The sequence below is a fragment of the Procambarus clarkii genome, chromosome 23 (assembly GCF_040958095.1).
Source record: "Procambarus clarkii isolate CNS0578487 chromosome 23, FALCON_Pclarkii_2.0, whole genome shotgun sequence".
NCBI classification, from domain to species: domain Eukaryota; kingdom Metazoa; phylum Arthropoda; class Malacostraca; order Decapoda; family Cambaridae; genus Procambarus; species Procambarus clarkii.
In genome coordinates this window covers 9,608,925-9,632,282 of record NC_091172.1, presented here as the reverse complement: position 1 = coordinate 9,632,282, position 23,358 = coordinate 9,608,925, and the positions used below count along the sequence as shown (strand labels likewise).

The window sequence follows — 23,358 nt, the reverse complement described above, 5'->3', positions numbered from 1 at the left end:
AGATAAAGATCTTAAACTGTAATGCAGAGTGAAAAATATTTGAGACATGTCCAAAGTTACTGTTAAAATATCTCTTGCTAGTGTTTAAATAAAGAAATTAAGTTTCGTTTTAATGTATTTTTTGTTAATCAAATGTTCAACTTTCTCTCCACTTCTCAGGACAAAATAGTGTGATGCTAGCTGTAATATTAAGAAATGAAAATAAAACAATTTATTTTTGTTATGTTTAATCATTGTAAAGAAAATGTTATAATGTCGCTCAGATTCAAAAAGCAAAATAAACAAAATATTTTCTTTACATGCAATCATTGTAAAATGAACGTAATTTTGGTTTTACCATTTAGTTACTATAATAAGAAACCTATAATTTCCATGATGGTCATATTACACTCAGGACATACTCGAGACTCCCGCAAGAAGACTCGGCCTATTAAAACACTGACGAACTTTTCAGAAGTCTTAGTTGTATGTCATATATCTTGGTGTGGCTGAGAATTTAGCATAAGCCTTAATGACTTTGTTGACAGCATCTAAGAAGTCCTTTTCGGTGGCTACCTTCCTGCGGGCACGAATAGCATACATGCCCGCCTCGGTACATACCGATCTAATTTCTGCTCCTGTAGAGGTGAAAAGTAAGCAAGTAATTATCAAAAGACACCACCAAGCCGGGGAGGCATGTAGCACCGTCAAAAGTGCAGGATATTCAAAAGGCATTAAAGATCACTAAGGATGCCAATACGGTAGAAGTGAAAGAATAAATATAAAGAAATACTGCAGAAACGTCTCAGAATGTACACTAATAAATCAAAGCACTCTTCTCCAAATCTTTACTGTACATCCTTTCTTATGTGTCTGAGAAGGATGGTGCATGTTAATGCCTCGCTCATCTATATCAACTCTCAACTTTCTATCTGTAACACTGAAATAAAGTTTCATATTTATCCAATAGATTTGTAGCAATTTCCATGCTTATTTACATTACTTAAACTTTAATCTCTATTTGTAAATACAATTTTCAATTTTCTTTCCTTATTATGCACCCCATACAAATACAAGATGTGCTAAGTGCACACATACATAATTATCAATTGCTGTCTTCATCCTACACATTTAACAAATTAAAATTATGATTAGTAAATTCTCAATTGAATACACAATAAAAACTATTCTTTTATAATCTTCCTCCATTTTCCTTTTCTACCAAGCCCTGGAAAATATAAATTTGTGTTTACAAACACAGGATTCTTGCATATTCAACATTTAACTACTCATCTCTTCAGAAACCATGTTAATCAAGCTTTGCATTTGCTTTGGTAATATTCCAAATATATACTAATATAAAACAGTATTACAGGTATACAAGGATCAATTTGTAATCAGTACACCATGTCATCTACACTCATCAAAAATAAAAATATCATTATCACACCAAGCTTCACATGGTGAAGACAACCATCAAGAAGACAAAATGGCTTTGCAAGTATGGAATTAGGATGATAAACAGATACTTGTAAATGCCCACAGGCAACCAGCAAGCAACACATGGACAAAGGAGGAACTAGGTGACAAACGAGAGGGCCTCATTATGGTTATAAGAAAGATTATAGTAAAAGCAGATAAAGGTAAATCATGATTATTGGTACTGGGGGACTAACTAGAAAGCAATAGACTAGGAGGCCTACGAAGCAAGAACATAGGACATTTGGACAGGTAGATTTGTAAACCTCATTCTGGAGACATTCATGTATCAGCACGTCAAAGCAGAGTCACAAGAATGGAATTTCAAATTTTCAGAGTGGGAGGGGGAAATTGGGAAGAAGTAAATACATAGATATTGGTATAGAAAATAAAAAGACGCCAATATTATATACGTACATATTATTACTTTACTTGAATAACATGACCAGAGGGTGGGCTCATTTAGCTGTTTTGGCCAAGAGCCCCAAAACAGTTAGATCCAGCCCAGATGCTAATGGTCATTCTTAGTGCCTCTGCATTACTACCTGTTGAGTGAGTGACATCTTCCACCCTGAAGCCTGCAACATGTGTCATCACTGGCTCCCTCTTAGCCGAGCTTTCCCTTCTCAGGACTGAGACAATCAGGCAGCAGCCGGTTTAAGCAAATTGATTTTCCATATGCATTGCTTGTGGATGCCCAAGATTCAGCCCCACATCCTCCTTTTTTTTACCCTTTCAGGGTTGGGATGGTTTTCACCTTATTCAGCATTTGCCCTACCTTCTCTTTTCTCCTGGCTCACCTGATTTTGCTTCGTCAGGCCTCATTCCCCCTATCCTTCTTGGTTCTTCCTTGGGGCTGGGCCACTTCTGGGGGGGTTTGCCCCATCATGTCAGCATGTGGTTTAGAGCTGGGAACCTTCCCACAGAGAAGATATTTTTCGGTCTGCAGCATCTGGTGTGGAACATTGCTCTGTCCTAGGGTCTGTTGTTTTTGGGCCACTGGTGCTGGGAAGGGGCCTGAGGAGATTCTGTGGGGTGCCCTTCTACCTTGCTTTGTTTCTGGTACCTTCAGCTAGGGAATTTTCACTTTTTCACTCCACACAGGGGATCTTGCATAATCTTTGTCTAGATTTGAATTGATTCCTTGGCTGCTCCTACTTGTGTAGGTTTCAGTGTCATTCATGTCTTCAAATGCATTGTATTTGTGGAAGCTTTCAACTTCCTTTCCCCCCCCCCCCTCAGAGGTGCACGATGATTTGTTTTGGTTCCTCCAGGATCAGGATCTCTTCTCTTTGGACCCAGCCCTTTTTAAAGTTTGATTCCATGTCTAACTCCTGGATATGTTTGAGATCCCTCCTTTCTCTTGACTTGTGGATACCCCCTTTCCCTCCCCCCCCCCTTGCTTCCTTGAGGGCTTAGAATTACTTAGCATGATTTTTGCCATACATGACTGCTCGAGTGGTGTGCAGCTGGTTTGGTATTTGAGGAATTCTTGGCCAGTGCTTCCTTTGCACTGTTTAAGACCAGCTTCTTTATACCAGCTGCCCCAGCATGTCCATTAGCCTTCGATTTCTGTAGTACAGGCTATGGAGGATCACAGGGTTCAGTTTTGGCTTTCATTTTTGTGCTTCTGGGCTGTTGTTATGCCATTTCCAGTCAGCTCCTGGCTGGCTTCAATGTGTTGGCCTCAGAGGCAGGGGAGGGGGGGGGGGGGGGAGGTTGCTGCCTGCAGCTGGGGCTTGGGAGGCATTGTCAAAGCTGGTAACGCCTCTCATTAGGGATGCGGTGGTGGTTTTTTAGCTTGGTTGGCTTGTCAGTGAGCTGTCTTAGCCCATCTTTAGACTCAGCTGGGTCCCTTTTCCTATTATCTTTCTCCCTGTTCTCCCAATCTTCTTTTACCTGAAAGAACTCTCTTCTCAGTTCCAGCCTCTCGATTGGGACTTATTGCAGTACAGTTCTGTCCCTGCTGCTCGGAGGTGCTCATCAAGGGCTGATGAGCATTGAAACAATATGCAAAATATCCAGTCTAAGAACTTGACTCGCTTGCAAAAAACTGGAAATAAATGCAGCACAAATTTTTGGTATATAAAACTAAAAACAAAAATATATAAAAATACTCACCTGTACTATTGGGACACAAACGAGCCAGTAGATCAAATCTAATGTCTCTTTCAACAGACATGGATTTAGCGTGGATTTTGAATATGTGGGCTCTTCCTTCAAGATCGGGTAGGCCAAATTCTACCTTACGATCCAAACGTCCTGGTCTCATGAGTGCAGGGTCAAGGGTGTCTGGTCGATTAGTTGCCATCAGAACCTAAAGTAAACATTGTTTCTTCAAAATAATGAGTTCACAATAATTAGCTACAAAATTTGTAAATGCAGGTAAATGGTCTTTATATGCTACAAATTATAGTACCTATATTTATTTTTAATTATATGGTATGAGAAATTTAGTGAATGGTGGTATTTCTAGCATGAAGACAGTTAAAAAGCACAAAAAAAAATATGGAGTTCATTGTATATGGAATGTTCCTATATGAGTTGGTGGTCATTGTCACTTTCTTAGGCAATATTCTGCTTTCCATGAGACAATGCAAACTTCAGTCTGGGCCAGCACAACTTTCCCTTTCCCAATGCAACGAGGATTTTTTTCTAAATGCCAAAACCACGACAAGAGGAAGAGGGAAAGTCATTCAGGGCTGGATATTTAATCCAGCCCTGAATGAGTGGCAGAAGGTACATTCCTTCTCACCTCTGGTGCTACATAGCCTTCCCAGTATGGTGCCTTCTTTTGATAATTACTTACTTTCCTTCTCACCTCTCTGAGCTGGCCCCTCTTCAGTCCCCTTGCTTGTGAACAGTGCAAAATACTTGTTCATTCCTGTCGGGTTTGTTGATAGAAAGATTCTTTAGACTGTGGTAAGCCAACGACAGCAAAACTGGTAGGAACACTGTTCCAATTCTGACAGGATGAGCTTCCATTGTAAGGAAGTTAGTGAGGAAGCCTCAACCAGATGAGGGGTGGGGGGGGGGGGGGGGATTGGCACATGTCATCCAACTGTTGCACGTTTGAAGACGGTCCATCAAAGTTTTTGTGGCTTTTGATGCATTTCTGCATGGGTTAGTTAATGTCATTGATTATGAGAAGTGAAGCAGCTTATGTGGTGTCATGCCTCGTTAAGTGAACACAGAACACACCACCACAAAAACTGCTTCCAAATGGAACATGAGGGTAAGGGGAAGGTGGACAACCAAGACTGTAATGGACAGGCAAGAATGCTGTTGTTGGATAGCTTTTTATAGGACATGGCATTCAAAAGGGTTTGCCATGTTATCATTCACCCCTTCATATCCTAAATAGTTAACACTTTGGCGCACCCGCTGCGCCACCCCTCAACTATGCGATTTGGGTCCCAGTGCTTCACGGGAGCGTGCGGTAATTCTGAAAAGTGTATACTCTCTTCAACTTTGTCACCTTAATTCTCATCCTACGAGATTAAATTTGTTATCATTGTGTTCGCAATAGAATTCTCTACAGCACTAAATGCATATAAACTCCAAAAGCCCGGCTAATTACCCGCAGCAAACAGAGAAACTGCGAACGAGTTACCTAGGAGCGTGCAAAAGCGATAAAATGTGTTCAATCTTTTCACTCTGGTCACCTCAATTTTCGTCCTAGGTCTTTCATTTTGGTATCAATGGGTTCGCAATAGAATTCTCTAGAGGAATATTAGCATATAAAATAAAAATACTTGTCACGCTCCACCCGCCGACGAGGTGAAGACTGGCCACGCGTTAGCCGTGAGTGAGCACCCAGACGCCTTCCAGCTACACTCCCAATTCCTGCCCACAAATGTTTAGTATTTAGTATTTTAGTATATTTAGTATTATAGTTTAGTATTTTTTGTGTAGTAGTTGTACATCACATAAGCATTGTAGATAGCCATTTGCACAAAATAGAAGGTCATTTTCTTCGTCCATTTGTGAGTTTTCCTTATGAAGTGATAATATTTGATCATTTGGTCGAAGTGATCAACACCTTTCATGTTTGTATTATAGTCACAGACTGCATTCGGCTTGTTGACAGTTACCAAACAGTCCCCCAAAAATCGGATAAAAACCTGATTTTGGCAATTATTTTAGTGGACGACGCAGCATTGCGTCATCCCCGAGACTACCAACAGTAAACTGATGACGCAGCATTGCGTCATGCCCGGACAAAAGTGTTAAAAATCCCCTTTTCCCATTTATACTGTTCACATTCTGGTCTAGATGCTGCCAGGTTGTACCACAATACAAAGAGACCAAGATCACAGATCAACATGCACAGGGTGGGCACAAGAACTTGTAATTTCCCTATTCCACAGTAAAAGCATCTCCAGGGTTGTGGTATGCATGTTTTAACTAGTAACCTATACCAAATGGCCTTAACATCTGGTAACATGAGGCAGTCAAACATCAAGAAGTAAGAGGATGTTGGTATGTCAATCTTTCCCACCTTCCTTATAACAAGCACCAACTTTACTACTCTGTTCCTTCAGTTCCGATTCCAATTTATTATTAACAGAAGTCCTATGGAGCTCCCTAGGGAAGATAACTCCTTTCTTGTTAAAAGTGGCATGCAGAACCAAAAGTGACTGCCATGCACCACTTCTGAGAAGTTAGTTATGTCAGGATTCTCATCAGTAAACAATGATTTCACAAATAGTGACATCACCATGGTCGGTGATATTTTATTCCCATCCACATAACACTAATGGACTAATAGCACTTTTATTCAATTAAGTCTGATAGAAATACCATGGAGCACCTGTTTAAAAAAATGTTTGCAACTCCTAGGCTGAAAGACTCTGGAATAAATTTATACATAGGGTTGTTGGAGAGCCACTCATGTTGACTGCAGGAACCATTGTGCAGTTGTTCTTTGAATGAGTTTTAGCTCCTCTGCCAGACCAGAGAAGCAAAACCGGAGGGCAGTCCTGCAGGATTACCAGGTATGTTCCAAGGGCATCTTCCAACTCTCAAGCCTGGTCACCTACCACACCAGCCTCACAGGAATAGTTATAAGCTATATACTGTAATAAAACAATACACTTTACTTCCCTGTGCCCCCACCCAACACAGAGTCCAACAAGGAGACATATTAAAGCATTCAAATAACCCCCACATGAAACAGGGAGAGTATGCACAGGTAATCTGTGGTGAGTTTGAGTGGCAATGCTAGAATCTATAGGAATACTAACCATCCATTGACCACTTGACTGAATTTCAGTTAGTTTTAGTCATTTATTGTGCACGACATACACATCCCATGGACAGTGGTGGAAAGAGTTACAGAGGTATTTAATGGGTTCAGGAACTGAACTATATAGTTCTTGTAGCTAAGGAAGTAACAATCTTACGAGGCTAGTACCACAATTTTTTCACACACACACACACACACACACACACACACACACACACACACACAGGTACGTAAAAGGGAAAGATCGACCTTTGAGGATCACCCTAAACGGTGCCAAACAGATGGAAGAAGTACTAAGGAATGCTAGAAAATTGCAAAGGGATGAGGATGGGAAAGGGTGGTCATTAAGACGAGATCTTTCAAAAGAAGATAGAGAGAAGCTGAAACTGAACCTCGCCGAGGCAAAACATTTAAATGAGAGCAGGAATGAAGAAGAAATAAATTCTTTTTTCTACAAAGTGATAGGGGTAGGCAAACCAGTAAAGTGGTACATAAAGGCAAACCAACAAAATCAATAGAGAGAGGGGGAGTGAAGAATAAGGAGAGGGGGAACAAGTTCCTGAAGATTGCATACACCAACATAGATGGAGTGAGATCGAAGATACTGGAGTTAAGTGATGTAATACAGCTGCAGACACCAGACATTGTTGCACTCACGGAGACAAAACTTGAAGATGTAATTTTAAATGAGGTCATATTCCCAAGGGGCTACTCAATTTGGAGACGGGACAGAAAAATTAGGAAAGGCGGTGGCGTTGCTGTGCTGGTAAAAGAACACCTAAAGGTGAAGGAAATAATGACTGCCAATCCACAAGAAGTTGACATAATAGCACTAGAGATCTGCTATGAGGATGATAAACTAATGATGATAAATGCATATAGTCCACCGCCAAGCAGCACATGGTCAAAGGAGGAGCTAGATAGTAAACGTGAAGGTCTTATAACAATAATGAGAGAGATTATAGCGAGAGCGGATAACGATAGATCACGACTGTTGATAGTCGGTGACTTCAACTTGAAATCCATAGACTGGGAAGCATATGAAGCTAAAACAGAAGATTTTTGGACCTGTAAATTTGTAGACCTCATCCTGGAAACATTCTTGTATCAACATGTTAAACAAGCTACGAGGATGAGGGAAGGGGACGTTCCCTCCATGCTAGATTTGATATTTACCAGGAAGGAGGAAGAGATATTTGACATTCAGTACCTTCCTCCCTTGGGTAAAAGTGACCATGTCTTTTTGGGAATAAAGTATGCAATGCGTTATAAGCTGGAAGAAAATAAGGAGGTTGAAGCAGTTGAAAAACCAGACTTCAGGAGAGGACATTATGGTGACCTTAGAAATTTTTTTAGTGAGTATAATTGGACAGACTTGATGCTAGGCAAGGAAGTGAATGAGATGTATGGCAAGTTTTGTGAAATATATGATAAAGGCACAAAAAAATTTATACCAAAACAGAGATGCAGAACTAGGAAACAGGATTGGTTCAATAGAAATTGCGAGAGGGCTAGAGACCGAAAGACACAAAAATGGAATCAATACAGGAAGAGGCCGAACCCCCAAACATACCAGCGATACAAAGATGCGAGAAACAACTACACGGCAGTGAGGAGAGAGGCAGAAAGAAATTTTGAAAAAGGGATTGCGGACAAATGTAAAACATAACCAGGTCTATTCTATAAATTCATAAACAACAAATTGCAGGTAAAGGATAATATTCAGAGGTTGAAAATGGGAAATAGATTCACGGAAGATGAAAAGGAAATGTGTGAAACACTAAACGAAAAGTTCCAAAGTGTGTTTGTACAAAATGAAATCTTTAGGGAACCAGATACAATAAGAATTCCAGAGAACAACATAGAACACATAGAGGTGTCTAGAGACGAAGTGGAAAAAATGCTCAAGGAGCTCGGTAAGAACAAAGCAGCTGGCCCAGATGGCGTTTCACCATGGGTTCTGAGAGAATGTGCATCTGAGCTCAGCATTCCACTTCACCTGATCTTTCAGGCATCCCTGTGTACAGGAATCGTAGCAGACGTGTGGAAACAGGCTAACATAGTTCCAATCTACAAAAGTGGCAGCAGGGAAGACCCCCTCAATTATAGACCTGTATCATTGACAAGTGTAATAGTGAAAGTATTGGAAAAACTAATCAAAACTAAATGGGTAGAACACCTAGAGAGAAATGATATAATATCAGACAGACAGTATGGTTTTCGATCTGGAAGATCCTGTGTATCGAATTTACTCAGTTTCTATGATCGAGCCACAGAGATATTACAGGAAAGAGATGGTTGGGTTGACTGCATCTATCTGGACCTAAAAAAGGCTTTCGACAGAGTTCCACATAAGAGGTTGTTCTGGAAACTGGAAAATATTGGAGGGGTGACAGGTAAGCTTCTATCATGGATGAAAAATTTTCTGACTGATAGAAAAATGAGGGCAGTAATCAGAGGCAATGTATCAGAATGGAGAAATGTCACAAGTGGAGTACCACAGGGTTCAGTTCTTGCACCAGTGATGTTTATTGTGTACATAAATGATCTACCAGTTGGTATACAGAATTATATGAACATGTTTGCTGATGATGCTAAGATAATAGGAAGGATAAGAAATTTAGATGACTGTCATGCCCTTCAAAAAGACCTGGACAAAATAAGTATATGGAGCACCACTTGGCAAATGGAATTTAATGTTAATAAATGTCATGTTATGGAATGTGGAATAGGAGAACATAGACCCCACACAACCTATATATTATGTGAGAAATCTTTAAAGAATTCTGATAAAGAAAGAGATCTAGGAGTGGTTCTAGATAGAAAACTATCACCTGAGGACCACATAAAGAATATTGTGCAAGGAGCCTATGCTATGCTTTCTAACTTCAGAATTGCATTTAAATACATGGATGGCGATATACTAAAGAAATTGTTCATGACTTTTGTTAGGCCAAAGCTAGAATATGCAGCTGTTGTGTGGTGCCCATATCTTAAGAAGCACATCAACAAACTGGAAAAGGTGCAAAGACATGCTACTAAGTGGCTCCCAGAACTGAAGGGCAAGAGCTACGAGGAGAGGTTAGAAGCATTAAATATGCCAAAACTAGAAGACAGAAGAAAAAGAGGTGATATGATCACTACATACAAAATAGTAACAGGAATTGACAAAATCGACAGGGAAGACTTCCTGAGACCTGGAACTTCAAGAACAAGAGGTCATAGATTTAAACTAGCTAAACACAGATGCCGAAGAAATATAAGAAAATTCACCTTCGCAAATAGAGTGGTAGACGGTTGGAACAAGTTAAGTGAGAAGGTGGTGGAGGCCAAGACCGTCAGTAGTTTCAAAGCGTTATATGACAAAGAGTGCTGGGAAGACGGGACACCACGAGCGTAGCTCTCATCCTGTAACTACACTTAGGTAATTACACTTAGGTAATTACACACACACACACACACACACACACACACACAGTCACATAAGAAAGAAAATGTTGGTGAACGACCAAGTGGAAACTATGGAAAACAGGATTTCCTTGACGCTTTCTGTATACGCCCCGTATACAGAAAGCAACAAGGAAATCTGCAAGGTACTGTACTGAATGCCAGTTTCCATGGAGTGTTCACAACTGTGCATAAGCAGCTTCCATTGTTAGAAGAAGAGATGACTAGATGAGAGACTACCAGATATAGAAGTACAGTAACAGCAGAGGAGGTAAAATAACAGCTAATAACACTAAAGCAAATGCTAAAACTTTGTTAACTTTTAAAGTACAGCTGGAAAAGATTATCAGGGCAAATGGGTGGGGACCTTCGACAAATATATAAATGCACCAGAAGGCATGGCAGGATGTGCAGGATACCCCCGTTGAAGAGCGGAGGTGTAACAGGTAATCTGAGAGAGAACTATCAACATCAGAGGCCCGAGACTGTTCAACACGCTTCCACTACACATAAGGGGCATAACTGGCCGACCCCTCACAGTGTTCATGAAAGAACTTGATAAACACCTCCAAGGAAAACCTGATCAACCAGGCTCTAACTCATAAGTAAGGCTGCGAGCAGCCGTGTCCAACAGCCTGGTTGACCAGTCCAGCAGCCTGGTTGACCAGTCCAGCAGCCTGGTTGACCAGTCCAGCAGCCAGGAGGCCTAGCCGAGGACTGGGTCGCAGGATCGCTAAGCCCCAAAAACACCTCAAGGTAGCCGTCAGCTTCCTGTCTTCGTCGAGGCTACTAGTGTTAATGGCTTTCAGGTAATGTTAACGGTCAGTTTTATAGGAGTTTGCATGCCATGCAAGTTAACATTTTGTAACACCATAAACAGTTTTAATATTTTACATAAAACAAGAGTCAAGTCACACAGGATATTGGTGTCATCAGTTTGTTGGCCCTTAGCAATTACCACTTTAGTCCGAGCACGACGCAGCATTGCGTCATCCGTTTACTGTCGGTAATCTCGGGGATGACGCAGCATTGCGTCATCCACTAAAATAATTGCAAAAAATCAGGTTTTTTTCCGATTTTGGGGGGACTGTTTGGTAACTGTCAACAAGTTGAATGCAGTCTGTGACTACAATACAAACATGAAAGGTGTTGATCACTTCGACCAAATGATCAAATATTATCACTTCATAAGGAAAACTCACAAATGGACGAAGAAAATGACCTTCTATTTTGTGCAAATGGCTATCTACAATGCTTATGTGATGTACAACTACTACACAAAAAATACTAAACCATAATACTACATATACTAAAATACTAAACATTTGTGGGCAGGAATTGGGAGTGTAGCTGGAAGGCGTCTGGGTGCTCACTCGCGGTTAACGCGTGGCCCGTCTTCAACTCGTCGGCAGGTGGAGCGTGACCAGGTTTTTTATTTTATATGCTAATGTTCCTCTAGAGAATTCTATTGCGAACCCATTGATACCAAAATGAAAGACCTAGGACGAAAATTGAGGTGACCAGAGTGAAAAGAGTGAACACATTTTATCGCTTTTGCACGCTCCTGGGTAACTCGTTCGCAGTTTCTCTGTTTGCTGCGGGTAATTAGCCGGGCTTTTGGAGTTTATATGCATTTAGTGCTGTAGAGAATTCTATTGCGAACACAATGATACCAAATTTAATCTCGTAGGACGAGAATTAAGGTGACAAAGTTGAAGAGAGTATACACTTTTCAGAATTAACGCGCGCTCCCGTGAAAGGCTGGGACCCAAATCGCACAGTTGAGGGGTGGCGGGCGGGGCACGCCAAAGTGTTAAGAAGTCACACCTTTAGAGATTTAATGTTCACAGGTTGAGTAGAGGTCAGGTTCAGGTCATGTGAGGGTGACCTTGCTTCTTCTAAGCTGTTATTTGCAGCCGGTTGGCTGTGTTTCGATCAAACAAGCCGCTGTCTAGGTGGGGCAGGGAGATAGCCAGAGGTTATCTTCTGGTAGGCAGAGCTTAGCTCCCGGTTCCTTCATAAATACCCATAGAACTGTACATTTGGGACACTGAGGAGGACAGTTTTAACTAGACCCCTACTTCAGAGAGAGGTTCCCGCAGCCAGACTGGCTTTCCCAGGCCGGGTAGAGGACTGTCTGTACACTATTCCACCCCCTCCCCTCCTCCCTACCAATATAGTCTCAAAGACTTTGATGAGTGAACTGTAAGGTTGTCATATACTGTGATTTGAACTCTTCAACTTTACTGCCTCCTCCTCCTCCTCCCCCTGAAGATTTGTTATACTGCCTAGCTAGTACAACAACACATGTACCATTTTAATGTTTACGAATGATCTCTTGTTTTTCCTCTATGGTCATTCTTAAATGTGATTTCTTGCCTTGAACCTTACCACTGACTTTCTTGGGACACATGGCAAGATATATAACTTTTATGCTCAAATAGCCAAAAATACGAAAAAAACCAGCGTTGAATGTAATGAAACGCCATTTTCTGGGTGAGACCCGGAGGCTCCCCGGAGCTTTACCGGCTGATATGCTAATGTCAGACTTTGGCATCAGTCATGTGTATGGAGTTCTAGGGCCTACCGGGGACCACGAGCCAGAACCTGGCCCCCTCAGAGAGGCAAGGGGAGCAATGGCCTATAGAAACCCCCGTGTGGTTGGAAGCATTCTATGTCTGCCATCGACCGGGTCAAGCATCCAGAAAGGTAAGCATTCCAAAACAAACCCCTATTCTGGTGAAAATTGCTACCTAAGCCGAACTAGTGAATAGAACTCTTCAACAGAAAACACGGAAACTAGTATGACGTCATACGTCACCGCGCCGCTGTCTGCGCAGCTCCCCCCTCCCCGGGAGGGGGAAGGGGGAGCCCCAGACCTCCCACGCCGGCTATCCACCCATCAGTTCTGAGGCTGGATGTCAAAACACGCGAAAAACGCCGACCGGAGGGAGGGAGGGTTGCCGGGGAGCCTCCGGGTCTCACCCAGAAAATGGCGTTTCATTACATTCAACGCTGGTTTTCTGGGGGGAGCCCCGTCGGCTCCCCGGAGCTAACTACCCACAGAGGAAGGTCAAAGGGACAAAACCGGGAGGCGGACACCACGCACCCCCCAAGGAGGCGAGACAACCGGCAGCAAACGCCAACCCAAGGCGCCACAGCCCCGAAAATCCCGGGAACAACACGATAACCACGAGCAGCAAGGCCCCTGCACGAACACCAAAAATCCATGCCCGAAAGACTGCAAGGCCACGTCGCCCAGACGGCAGCGAGAGCAGCGAAGCCACGAACGCCACAGGCATGAGGGAAGAACACAGGCAGCTTAGCCGCAAGAACACGGCTGACCACCCGGGACACCATCACCCGCGAACCGGGAAGAACAGAACCGGATCAACGCAAAACGCGCTCCGGACCCAAACGCCGTGGCACGCAAACAACAGCAGAGGGCCGCCACTGAACACAAAAACGACACACCCCCGGCCCGACCAACAAAGCACCAACAAACCCTGGACCCCTCCAGAATGCAGCAGCCCCACCCCGCGCCAGAAAAGATGGAGACTGCTGCCATCAAACAACCAAAACGCTAAAACCGAAGGAGCAAGAAAACACAGCGAACCGACCCCCAGAGGCAAAGGCCCAAAGGAAAGAGCCGACGAAAAAACACACCGGAACCGAAGGGGCACTACCAACCGAGGAGAAGACAGAGCACGCTGACCAGAGACCAGGATGGTGCAAGCGGCGCACGAACAGGCCGGAGGTGAAATGACGCACAAGACAGCTGACTAACGGTGCAGAAGCAACACCAAGACCGAAAGCAAGCTGAAGCGGCTCCGCCTGCGCCGCACGAAAAGAGGCGACAGTATGTGGCAAGACGACGGCCCCCAACCCCCACTAGAAAACCAAGCCGAGAGTAAACCAAGCCAACAAGAAGGACCCACCGAAGAAGGGACAGGAAAAGGAAGGACCGCCAAAATACCCCATACTGCCGCCAAGAAAGCACGCAGGTGGGACACCTACCACGAAGCCACCCGACCACCAACCGGAGGCGAGACCACGAGGCAGAACATAAGCAGCCCCGACAAGGCCCCCCAGAGCCCAGGAAAAAGGCGGAGCCGCGAGAAGATCTCGGGTGCGACCACCGAAACCCAGGCGGCACAAGGAGATGGAACGTCTGCCGAACAGAAAAACTCCGAAGCATGCAAGCCCGCCAGGAGTTCAGAAACGACGGGTCCGACGCGAGACATCGCAAGAACCCCCCCAAAAAAAATAAAACAACAACAACCGGCAGGGCAAGCTAGGAAAACCAAAGAAGGCGGAAGGGTCGCCGCCAGAACAGGACCCGAACCAAGGGGCACGAACAACTGCAACAGACCGAGACAAAGAAGCACATCACAGGACACAGGCTGACCAACGCCTAAGAACACACGCAGAACATTCCTGCTGCAGAAGAGGCAGGAAGAAAGAGCAGAAGCACAAAAAAAAAAAAAAAACAAAAAAAAAAAACAGGAGAACAACCAGGGGTGGACAATCAGGCAGGGACAAAAACCCCACGCAATCCCCAGGCACAAAACGGCAGCAAAGCGCCACTCCACAACCGGACACAGGAACAAGGACACGCCACCGTGAAACACGGTACCAATGCTCACGTGCAGCAGCAGCAGCAACAGGCACCACTGCAACATGCAACATGTAAATGGCAACTCCCCTCTGCAAAGGCAGAGAACGGAGCAGGCAGACCCCAGACAGGGCCAACGGAGACACGACAAAACCCTGCAGGCCCAGAAACCTGCACCAGGCGACCGACGGCGGAGAAACCCCGCTCGATACCTGCTGGATGAGGTACTGGGAGCTCTTTTACACCTCAAGCCCGGCCCAAGGTCAGGCCAGACCGGCCAGAGGATGGCCCACCAGGCAGCTGCTAGGAGCAGTCCACCGGCCCACATACCCCCACAACCAGGACGGGCCGGAACTGCCATACGAAAACAGGCCAGTGCGCCCCGGAAGTCCACGGACGAACCAGCAAGAAGGCTTATGCTCGCAAGTAGGTCGTGTAACAAGCACAGACCACTGATGGTAATACAGTGTTCCCCAAAAGTGCCAATAGCACCACTGCACTCCACTGGTACTATCCCGCAAGTTCTACCAGATAGGCGGGACCCAAGAGCCAGAGCTCAAATCCTGCAAGCACAGCCAGGAGCCTCACCAGGCGAGTACAGAACCAACCCTACAACCCCCACACCTCACAACATTAAAAAAGGAGGGTCCCCTGAACGACTCCAGCATGGGTTGGACATGCACATGAGGGGGACAGGAAGGGGTGATAAAGGGACAGTCACTGGTGTGCGAACGGTCTCAGTCGTACAAAATTATACCTAAATAAAGACAGGTATATGAACACCGCCGCATCCAGCGCCCGGCCAAAAGACGCCAGACCGCAGAAACTCACCTGGCGAATGGTGGCTCGAACTTGACACGACTCAACCGTGCCCAGAAGAACTTGGGAGCACCGCCAGGTGAAGACGCCAGAGCCGGACCCGCAGGAGAACAGGGAGAGGCGAAGGAGGCGGTCCACACCCATGACACAGAAAACCGCGGTGTCCTCCCCACAACTGGGAACCAGGACACCCCTGGCGCAAAGGGGCACATACCGCAGCCAGGGAGAAGAACGAGAGGCGAAGCACTGTAGCAAAAAAGGGCGCAAAACCCCAGCACTGAACCATCGCCCAGACCAAAACAAACTCCACGGCGCATGCGCAGAACACGCTGGCCGAACCGCACACAAAGAGCGGCCGAAAACCAAGCGGTAAACGGCCAAGCAGGGGCAGGACCCAAGGAACTTGTGGAAGGTGGCCCCAAGCCCCAAGGGCAGTACTTACAGGGCACCTAGGGAAGGGAACCCTAGGCGCATGCAGCCCGAGTACTGAAGAATCACACCCGGCTCACGCACCACCTAGAAAACAGACACCACACTCTAGGTACAGTGCTGAAACAACCACTGGAGCCGGAGCACATAACCATTGCCTATAGCATCAGCCGAAGAACTGATGGGTGGATAGCCGGCGTGGGAGGTCTGGGGCTCCCCCTTCCCCCTCCCGGGGAGGGGGGAGCTGCGCAGACAGCGGCGCGGTGACGTATGACGTCATACTAGTTTCCGTGTTTTCTGTTGAAGAGTTCTATTCACTAGTTCGGCTTAGGTAGCAATTTTCACCAGAATAGGGGTTTGTTTTGGAATGCTTACCTTTCTGGATGCTTGACCCGGTCGATGGCAGACATAGAATGCTTCCAACCACACGGGGGTTTCTATAGGCCATTGCTCCCCTTGCCTCTCTGAGGGGGCCAGGTTCTGGCTCGTGGTCCCCGGTAGGCCCTAGAACTCCATACACATGACTGATGCCAAAGTCTGACATTAGCATATCAGCCGGTAAAGCTCCGGGGAGCCGACGGGGCTCCCCCCAGAAAAAACAAAAAAATGTAAATCCTTGAAGAATTCAGGCGGGATAGTCACTGGGCGTGAGGCACTGATAAACTGAGGCACGATCGCCGTGCCACCAAGCGCTAGGTCGGCCATACGCGTATCAACAAACTCGTATCCCGAGGTAAAGTTCGTAACCCGATTCAAATTTTATGAACAAATCGGGCTCGTAACCCGAAAAGTTCAGAAACGGGCATTCGTAAACCGAGGTACCACTGTATATGATACGTGATAACACCAGATAATATTGTTGTGCAGACAAGTTCCATTCCTTGTTTTATAATTAGCTTGAATGGATGGTGGCAGCAACCGTCTATCCTTCTACTATTCTAGCACTCTTACTTTCTACAATTCTACTTTTCTTTATTTCATTTTCTCCCTCACATTCTAAACTATCCCTTTCTCCTGACCACTCTTCCTCACACCTCCCTTTCACCTCTCTACCTCCCTCACCCTATGCATCTCGCCATTTCTTTTTTCTTCCTTCAATTGCCGATACGTTACAATTTAACCAAGCATCAATACTTATTCAGAAAATATAAGCATGCCATTTTCTGCTCATAAAAATGTATACCTGTATTTTACTTTTCATGCTACACATTCCTTATTAATCAAATTCTTCATGGAATGCATCCTATATTTTCCAGGAGATCTATAAAATACTAAGAAGTTGGCTTAAACACAGGGTACAGCCCTACAAAAAACTGCATTTTCAGAAAAAGCCATTGCTTTACAACAGAACAATTCAACAATGTCTACACCATTAAAAGACATTCCTGTGCTTACCTTGATATTACCACGGGCATCAAAACCATCAAGCTGGTTAATAAGCTCCAACATTGTTCTCTGTACTTCATTATCACCTCCAGCACCATCGTCAAATCGAGCACCTCCAATGGCATCAATTTCATCAAAGAATATTAGACAAGCTTTCTTGGTGCGAGCCATCTCAAAGAGTTCACGCACCATGCGTGCTCCCTGCAAGAAGGAAATGGCAGAAATTTAAAGTAAACTTTATACTGAATGCTCACTACCAAGGATCAACTACCCTGAGTCTGTAGCTTTACCTAAAAATGGTATACAATACTTTAAAATTACATATGCAACTGGCATATATGGTAGGTGACATGACAATCACATCTGTAACTCTATCTTGCTTGGACATTAACTATCTTGCTTGGCCTGTAACTATCTTGCTTGGACATGTTCGTATTCAATATTAAAAACAAAAAAATGTGGAACATGGAGAATTACAAACACCTGCTTACCTCTCCCACATACTTCTGAACCAACTCTGATCCAATAACACGAATGAAGCAGGCATCTGTACGGTTGGCAACTGCACGGGCACATAGTGTCTTCCCTGTTCCAGGAGGCCCAAATAGGAGAACACCTTTGGGTGGTTCAATCCCAAGGTTAACAAATCTTTCAGGCTGAAACAAAATATTTACAATATATTGAAACATACTACAGTGGTACCTCTGTTTTCTATTTCAATCCGTTCGCAGAGACGGTTCGAAAACAGAAAATTAAAAAAACTAATTTTCCCATAAATAATGTAAATTTAATTAATCCATTCCACACACAAAAATATTAACTTAAAAATACATTTTATACAGAATACTACTAATTTTTCATACACAAAACAATCAGGTATACAAGTAAATATAAACAATTAATAAAATAAGTGAACATTTAACTGCACTTTAAATCTACTGAAGACTCTTGTTGGCGTACTGGAGACAGAGAGGTAGGAAGGAGCAGTGTTGGTGTATGGGGAAAATGAGGAGTGGGGGGGGGGGGGATGATACCATCTCCTGCTCGCCTTAAACGCATTCATATCTGCATCACTGGTTCCAGACTTTCCTTTCACACAGTTCACTGCCTATGTGGCAGCCAGTCAGAACCAGTCAGTCAAGCATTCACAGTCAAGACCAGTCACACAGGCAGTCATAACCAAAGGCAGTCAAGCACTCACAGTTGTAGTTGCAACCAGTTAGGCATTTATGGTCAGTCATGCATTCAGTCACGCATTCACAGTCAGTCACGAACTCACAGTCAGTCAGGCTTTCACAGTTGCAACCAGTTAACCAATATGAGTTTAATGTCAGGCAAGCAACCAATATGAGTTTAATGTCAGGCACTCAGTGAGTCTGTCTCCCGATCCAACAGCTGGTAACATGGAAGCCCATCGTATTAATACCATCCATATGGCTGGGAGGGGTACAGCTGGGGGGGGGGGGAGGATGAGGGAAGGGTGAAGAATGGAGGTAGTGTAGTGGAACATGGGGGGGGGGGGGGTTGGGGAGGGACCAGGGTGCCCAGCTCCTGTGTTAGTCCTAGTCTGAAGCTTGCCCACTGCTACACACCCACCCACTCTGCCAACCATCCTGCTATTCATCTGCACACCCACTGTCTTCTGACCTGCCCTGTCACACACGAGGTTTTTTGGAAACGGGAACATGCTGGAGGGGTGACAGGGAGACTGCTGACATAGATGAAAAAATTCTGATAGAAAGCCAAAAACAGTAATCAGTGGCAATATATGACTGGAGGAGTGTTACTAGCAGAGTACCATAGGGTTCAATTCTTGCACTGGCAATGTTCATTGTCTACATAAATGATCTACCAGAAGAAAAACAGAATTATATGAGCATGTTTGCTGATCATACTAAGGTACTAGGGAAAGATACAAGTAGATGATTATCAGGCCCTTCAACTTGACCCCTAGATAAAATAAGTGCTTGGAGCACCATGTGGCAAATGGAATTCAATGTAAAAAATGCCATGTTATGGAATGTAGAGTAAGAGAAAATAGACTACACACACACTATGAATTATGTGGAAAGGAATTATTGAACTAACAAAGAAAGAGATCTAATGGTGGTTTTGGATATTAAACTGTCACCAGAGGAACACAAAGAACATTGCAAGAGGAGTGTATGTGTCGCTTTCCAACTTCATACTTGCTTTTAATTACATAGATATAAAAATACTAAAGAAACTGTTCATGACTATTTTGAGACCAAAATTGGAATATGCAGCAGTTGTATGGTGCTCATATCTCAAGAAACACATCAATAAACTGGAAAAGGTGCAAAGGCATGCTACAAAACGGCATCAAGACCTGAAAAACAAGAATTATGAAGAGGCTAGAAACATTAAATATGCAAAAGCAGGAAGATAGAAGAAAAAGAGACGATTTAATCACCACTTACAAAATAATAACAAGAATCGACCAAATTGACATAGAAATTCCTGAAACCAGCAACTTCATGAACAAGAGGTAACAGATTCAAGCTAAGGAAACGAAGGGGGCTAAAAAATATAAAGTTTTCTCTTGCAAATAAAGTGGTGGACAGTTGGAACAAGTTAAGTGAGAAGGTGGTGGAGGCCAAAACCGTCAGTCGTTTAAAAGCGTTATATGACAGACTGCTGGGAAGATGGGACACGATGAGCATAGCTCTTATCCTATAACTACACTTTACCCAGGTGGCTCCCTGAAGTTATTTAACCGAGATGGCTCCCAACTACTTGATCACAACAGCCATGGAGTTCTGTTTAGCCTGCTGGGAACCAGAGCCAGAACCAGACCCCCCCCCTCAAAGGTGCAGGGAGTGGATGACACTTCACCCCCCCCCCCCCCACCGGCAAAGTATCCGAAAAGTCGGAAAACTAATACAAACTACTGGTGGGTTTTAAAAAAAAAAAAAAAAGCTCCAAAAATGCCATATGAACTCCTGGATTGTACATGGATGGGGTTCTGGGAGTTGTTCTATTCCCCAAGCCCGGCCTGGAGCCAGGCTTGCCTTGTGAGTGCTTAGTCCAACAGGCTGTTGCTTGGAGTGGTCCGCAAGCCCCGATATCCACTACAGCCCGGCTGGTCTGGCACTTCTTACCGACAACTGTCCATTTTTTCTTAATTTTCCCTTTTGTTCCAGTAATATTTCTTATACTTGCAGAGACGACATTGAATAACCATGGACGTCTGATGTTCTCTGATTGTGCCTATGGCACCTCTACTTCTAAATGGTTCTATTCTGCATTTCCTTCTGTATCTTTTGCTCCAGTATGCTGTTATTCTGCTGTGCAAATTTGGGACCTTGCTTTCCAGTATCTTCAATGTACCAGTATAAATTATTTGATACCTTTCTCTTCTCCTTTCTAGAGTACATTTTGAGAGCATAATAATTTGTCCCAATAACTTAGATGTTTTATTGTTTCTATGCGTACCATATAGGTTCTCTGTATTTCCTCTAATTCAGAGATCTCTCCTGCTCTGAAAGGGAAAGTGAGTACTGAGCAATACTTCAGACAGAACAGCACCAGTGATATAAATAGTATTAGAATTGCTGTGGGATCTCTGGACTTAAACACTCACAATCCATCCTACCAGTTTCCTGGCCGCCACTATATTTGCTCGGTTATGTTCACTAAATGTTAGGTTATCAGACAATCATAATTTCCCAACTTTTTACCTGTTACTTTCCTTCTATAAATGTGTCCTGTACCCTGTATTTCGTTTAAGTTCCTCATTTGCACCATAAATAAGTACCTACCTGGAACTTATCCCCATTAAACATCATGTTACTTCCAGTTGTTTAACTGAAGACTTTATTTATATAAACTTGTAGTTTTTCTACAGTTTTTCTGTTTTCTACAGAGGAAATGTTCATGCTGATTTTTGTATCATCTGCAAAGGATGACACGAAGCTGTGACTAGTATTTTTGTCTATATCCAAGATGAAAACAAGAAATAGCAGTGGTGCAAAGACTGTGCCCTGTTTGATAGAAATACTGTGCATAATCTTACTGAAGCAAACATACGAGTCATAAATACGCGTACACTGCTTAAGTAAAACAGAAACAAGACATGAGTAATACTTAGTAGTCCTGCCAGAGGCTTACAGCCCATGCAGGAATATCCTTGCAAAAAAAAAAAAAAAAAAAAAAATTACCTACATACAGAAGCAATCATCTGTGTGTTGTAATGCCTAATTGTTCAACAAAATACAATTTGTTTTCAATAGGTAAAGCTGGTAATTATACACAATTCTTTCTCAATACACAGTATGATTTGACTTATTTCTCAATACGCAGTATGATTTGACTTATTTCTCAATACGCAGTAGGATTTGACTTATTTCTCAATACGCAGTATGATTTGACTTATTTCTCAATACGCAGTAGGATTTGACTTATTTCTCAATACGCAGTATGATTTGACTTATTTCTCAATACGCAGTAGGATTTGACTTATTTCTCAATACACAGTAGGATTTGACTTATTTCTCAATACACAGTAGGATTTGACTTATTTCTCAATACACAGTAGGATTTGACTTATTTCTCAATACACAGTAGGATTTGACTTATTTCTCAATACGCAGTAGGATTTGACTTATTTCTCAATACACAGTAGGATTTGACTTATTTCTCAATACACAGTATGATTTGACTTATTTCTCAATACGCAGTAGGATTTGACTTATTTCTTAATACACAGTAGGATTTGACTTATTTCTCAATACACAGTATGATTTGACTTATTTCTCAATACACAGTAGGATTTGACTTATTTCTCAATACACAGTATGATTTGACTTATTTCTCAATACGCAGTATGATTTGACTTATTTCTCAATACGCAGTATGATTTGACTTATTTCTCAATACACAGTAGGATTTGACTTATTTCTCAATACACAGTAGGATTTGACTTATTTCTCAATACACAGTAGGATTTGACTTATTTCTCAATACACAGTAGGATTTGACTTATTTCTCAATACACAGTAGGATTTGACTTACGTGCAAAAGAGGAGTCTCAACAACTTCGCGAAGCTTTTCAATCTGCTCTTTACAGCCTCCAACATCAGAGTATGTAACATCTGGTTTTTCTTCTACTTGCATCATCGTGACTGATGGATCAATTTTGGGTGGAAGAGGGATATGTATTTGGTACTTATTGCGATCCACACTGAAATAAACAATAATATAAAATTCCAAAGCAGCTGAAAGAAAGCAGCTTTTATTGCAGCTGCAACTGGTATTCAATCAAATATATGACAAGAAAATTCATACATTAAGTAAAAACAGATGTAAAGCAAGTCCTGTATTGCAGTTGTAAAACATTAAAGAAATGTAGAAGGCTTTATTCAAATTGTGTCAAAGAAGGGACTGGGCCACAGGGACATTGAGCCCTGAAATCATGGCAAGGTAAAGACGAGGACCACAAGGGAGAAAGCCCCCAGACGGGAGTGTTTCTCAAACGCCCCAGGGAAGAGAACCCTGACCTCACAAGGGTCACAGAAAAATTACCCTAATGATCCGAATTTCAAATGGGGCACCCTGCGGAATCCAGACTTTTTTCTGAAAATTTTTCACAATTTGGAGGGAAGGTCCATTGTCTAAATTTAATTCGTAGTTTTCAGGGATTCATTATAAGGACATCCAGATTATGGAGGTGCCACTGTAATGCTCAACTGATGAGAATGGTAAAGGATCTGGTCAGACTACAGAAATGGGCATAATTTATCTAATGGCATTTAATCCCTATAAATATAATGAGGCAGAAATTTATCTAATGGCATTTAATCCCTATAAATATAATGAGGTTTTACAGAGAGGGAGAGGAGACCAGTACAGTTCACACAAGCGGTAGCTACTGAAGGTAAAAAGAACCCCGGCCATGGATGTAACGCCAGCTTTACCACCAGAGCAACATAGTAAC

At 43.3% G+C, this 23,358-nt stretch overlaps 1 protein-coding gene across 1 annotated transcript in view; it reads right to left on the bottom strand.

Annotated features, from left to right (window-relative positions):
* Positions 1 to 210: 210 nt before the first annotated feature.
* The window catches only part of Rpt1 (26S proteasome regulatory subunit Rpt1), a 35,788-nt gene continuing 12,640 nt past the window's right edge, over positions 211 to 23,358 (bottom strand). Inside the window, exons 5-9 of the mRNA XM_045751545.2 lie at positions 22,437 to 22,605; positions 17,894 to 18,058; positions 17,412 to 17,603; positions 3,580 to 3,775; positions 211 to 617 (exon numbers count right to left, since the gene is read on the bottom strand). Of these exons, the coding sequence (XP_045607501.1) occupies positions 460 to 617; positions 3,580 to 3,775; positions 17,412 to 17,603; positions 17,894 to 18,058; positions 22,437 to 22,605 (880 nt within the window). The 3' untranslated portion in view covers positions 211 to 459. The remainder of the gene's footprint in view (positions 618 to 3,579; positions 3,776 to 17,411; positions 17,604 to 17,893; positions 18,059 to 22,436; positions 22,606 to 23,358) is intronic.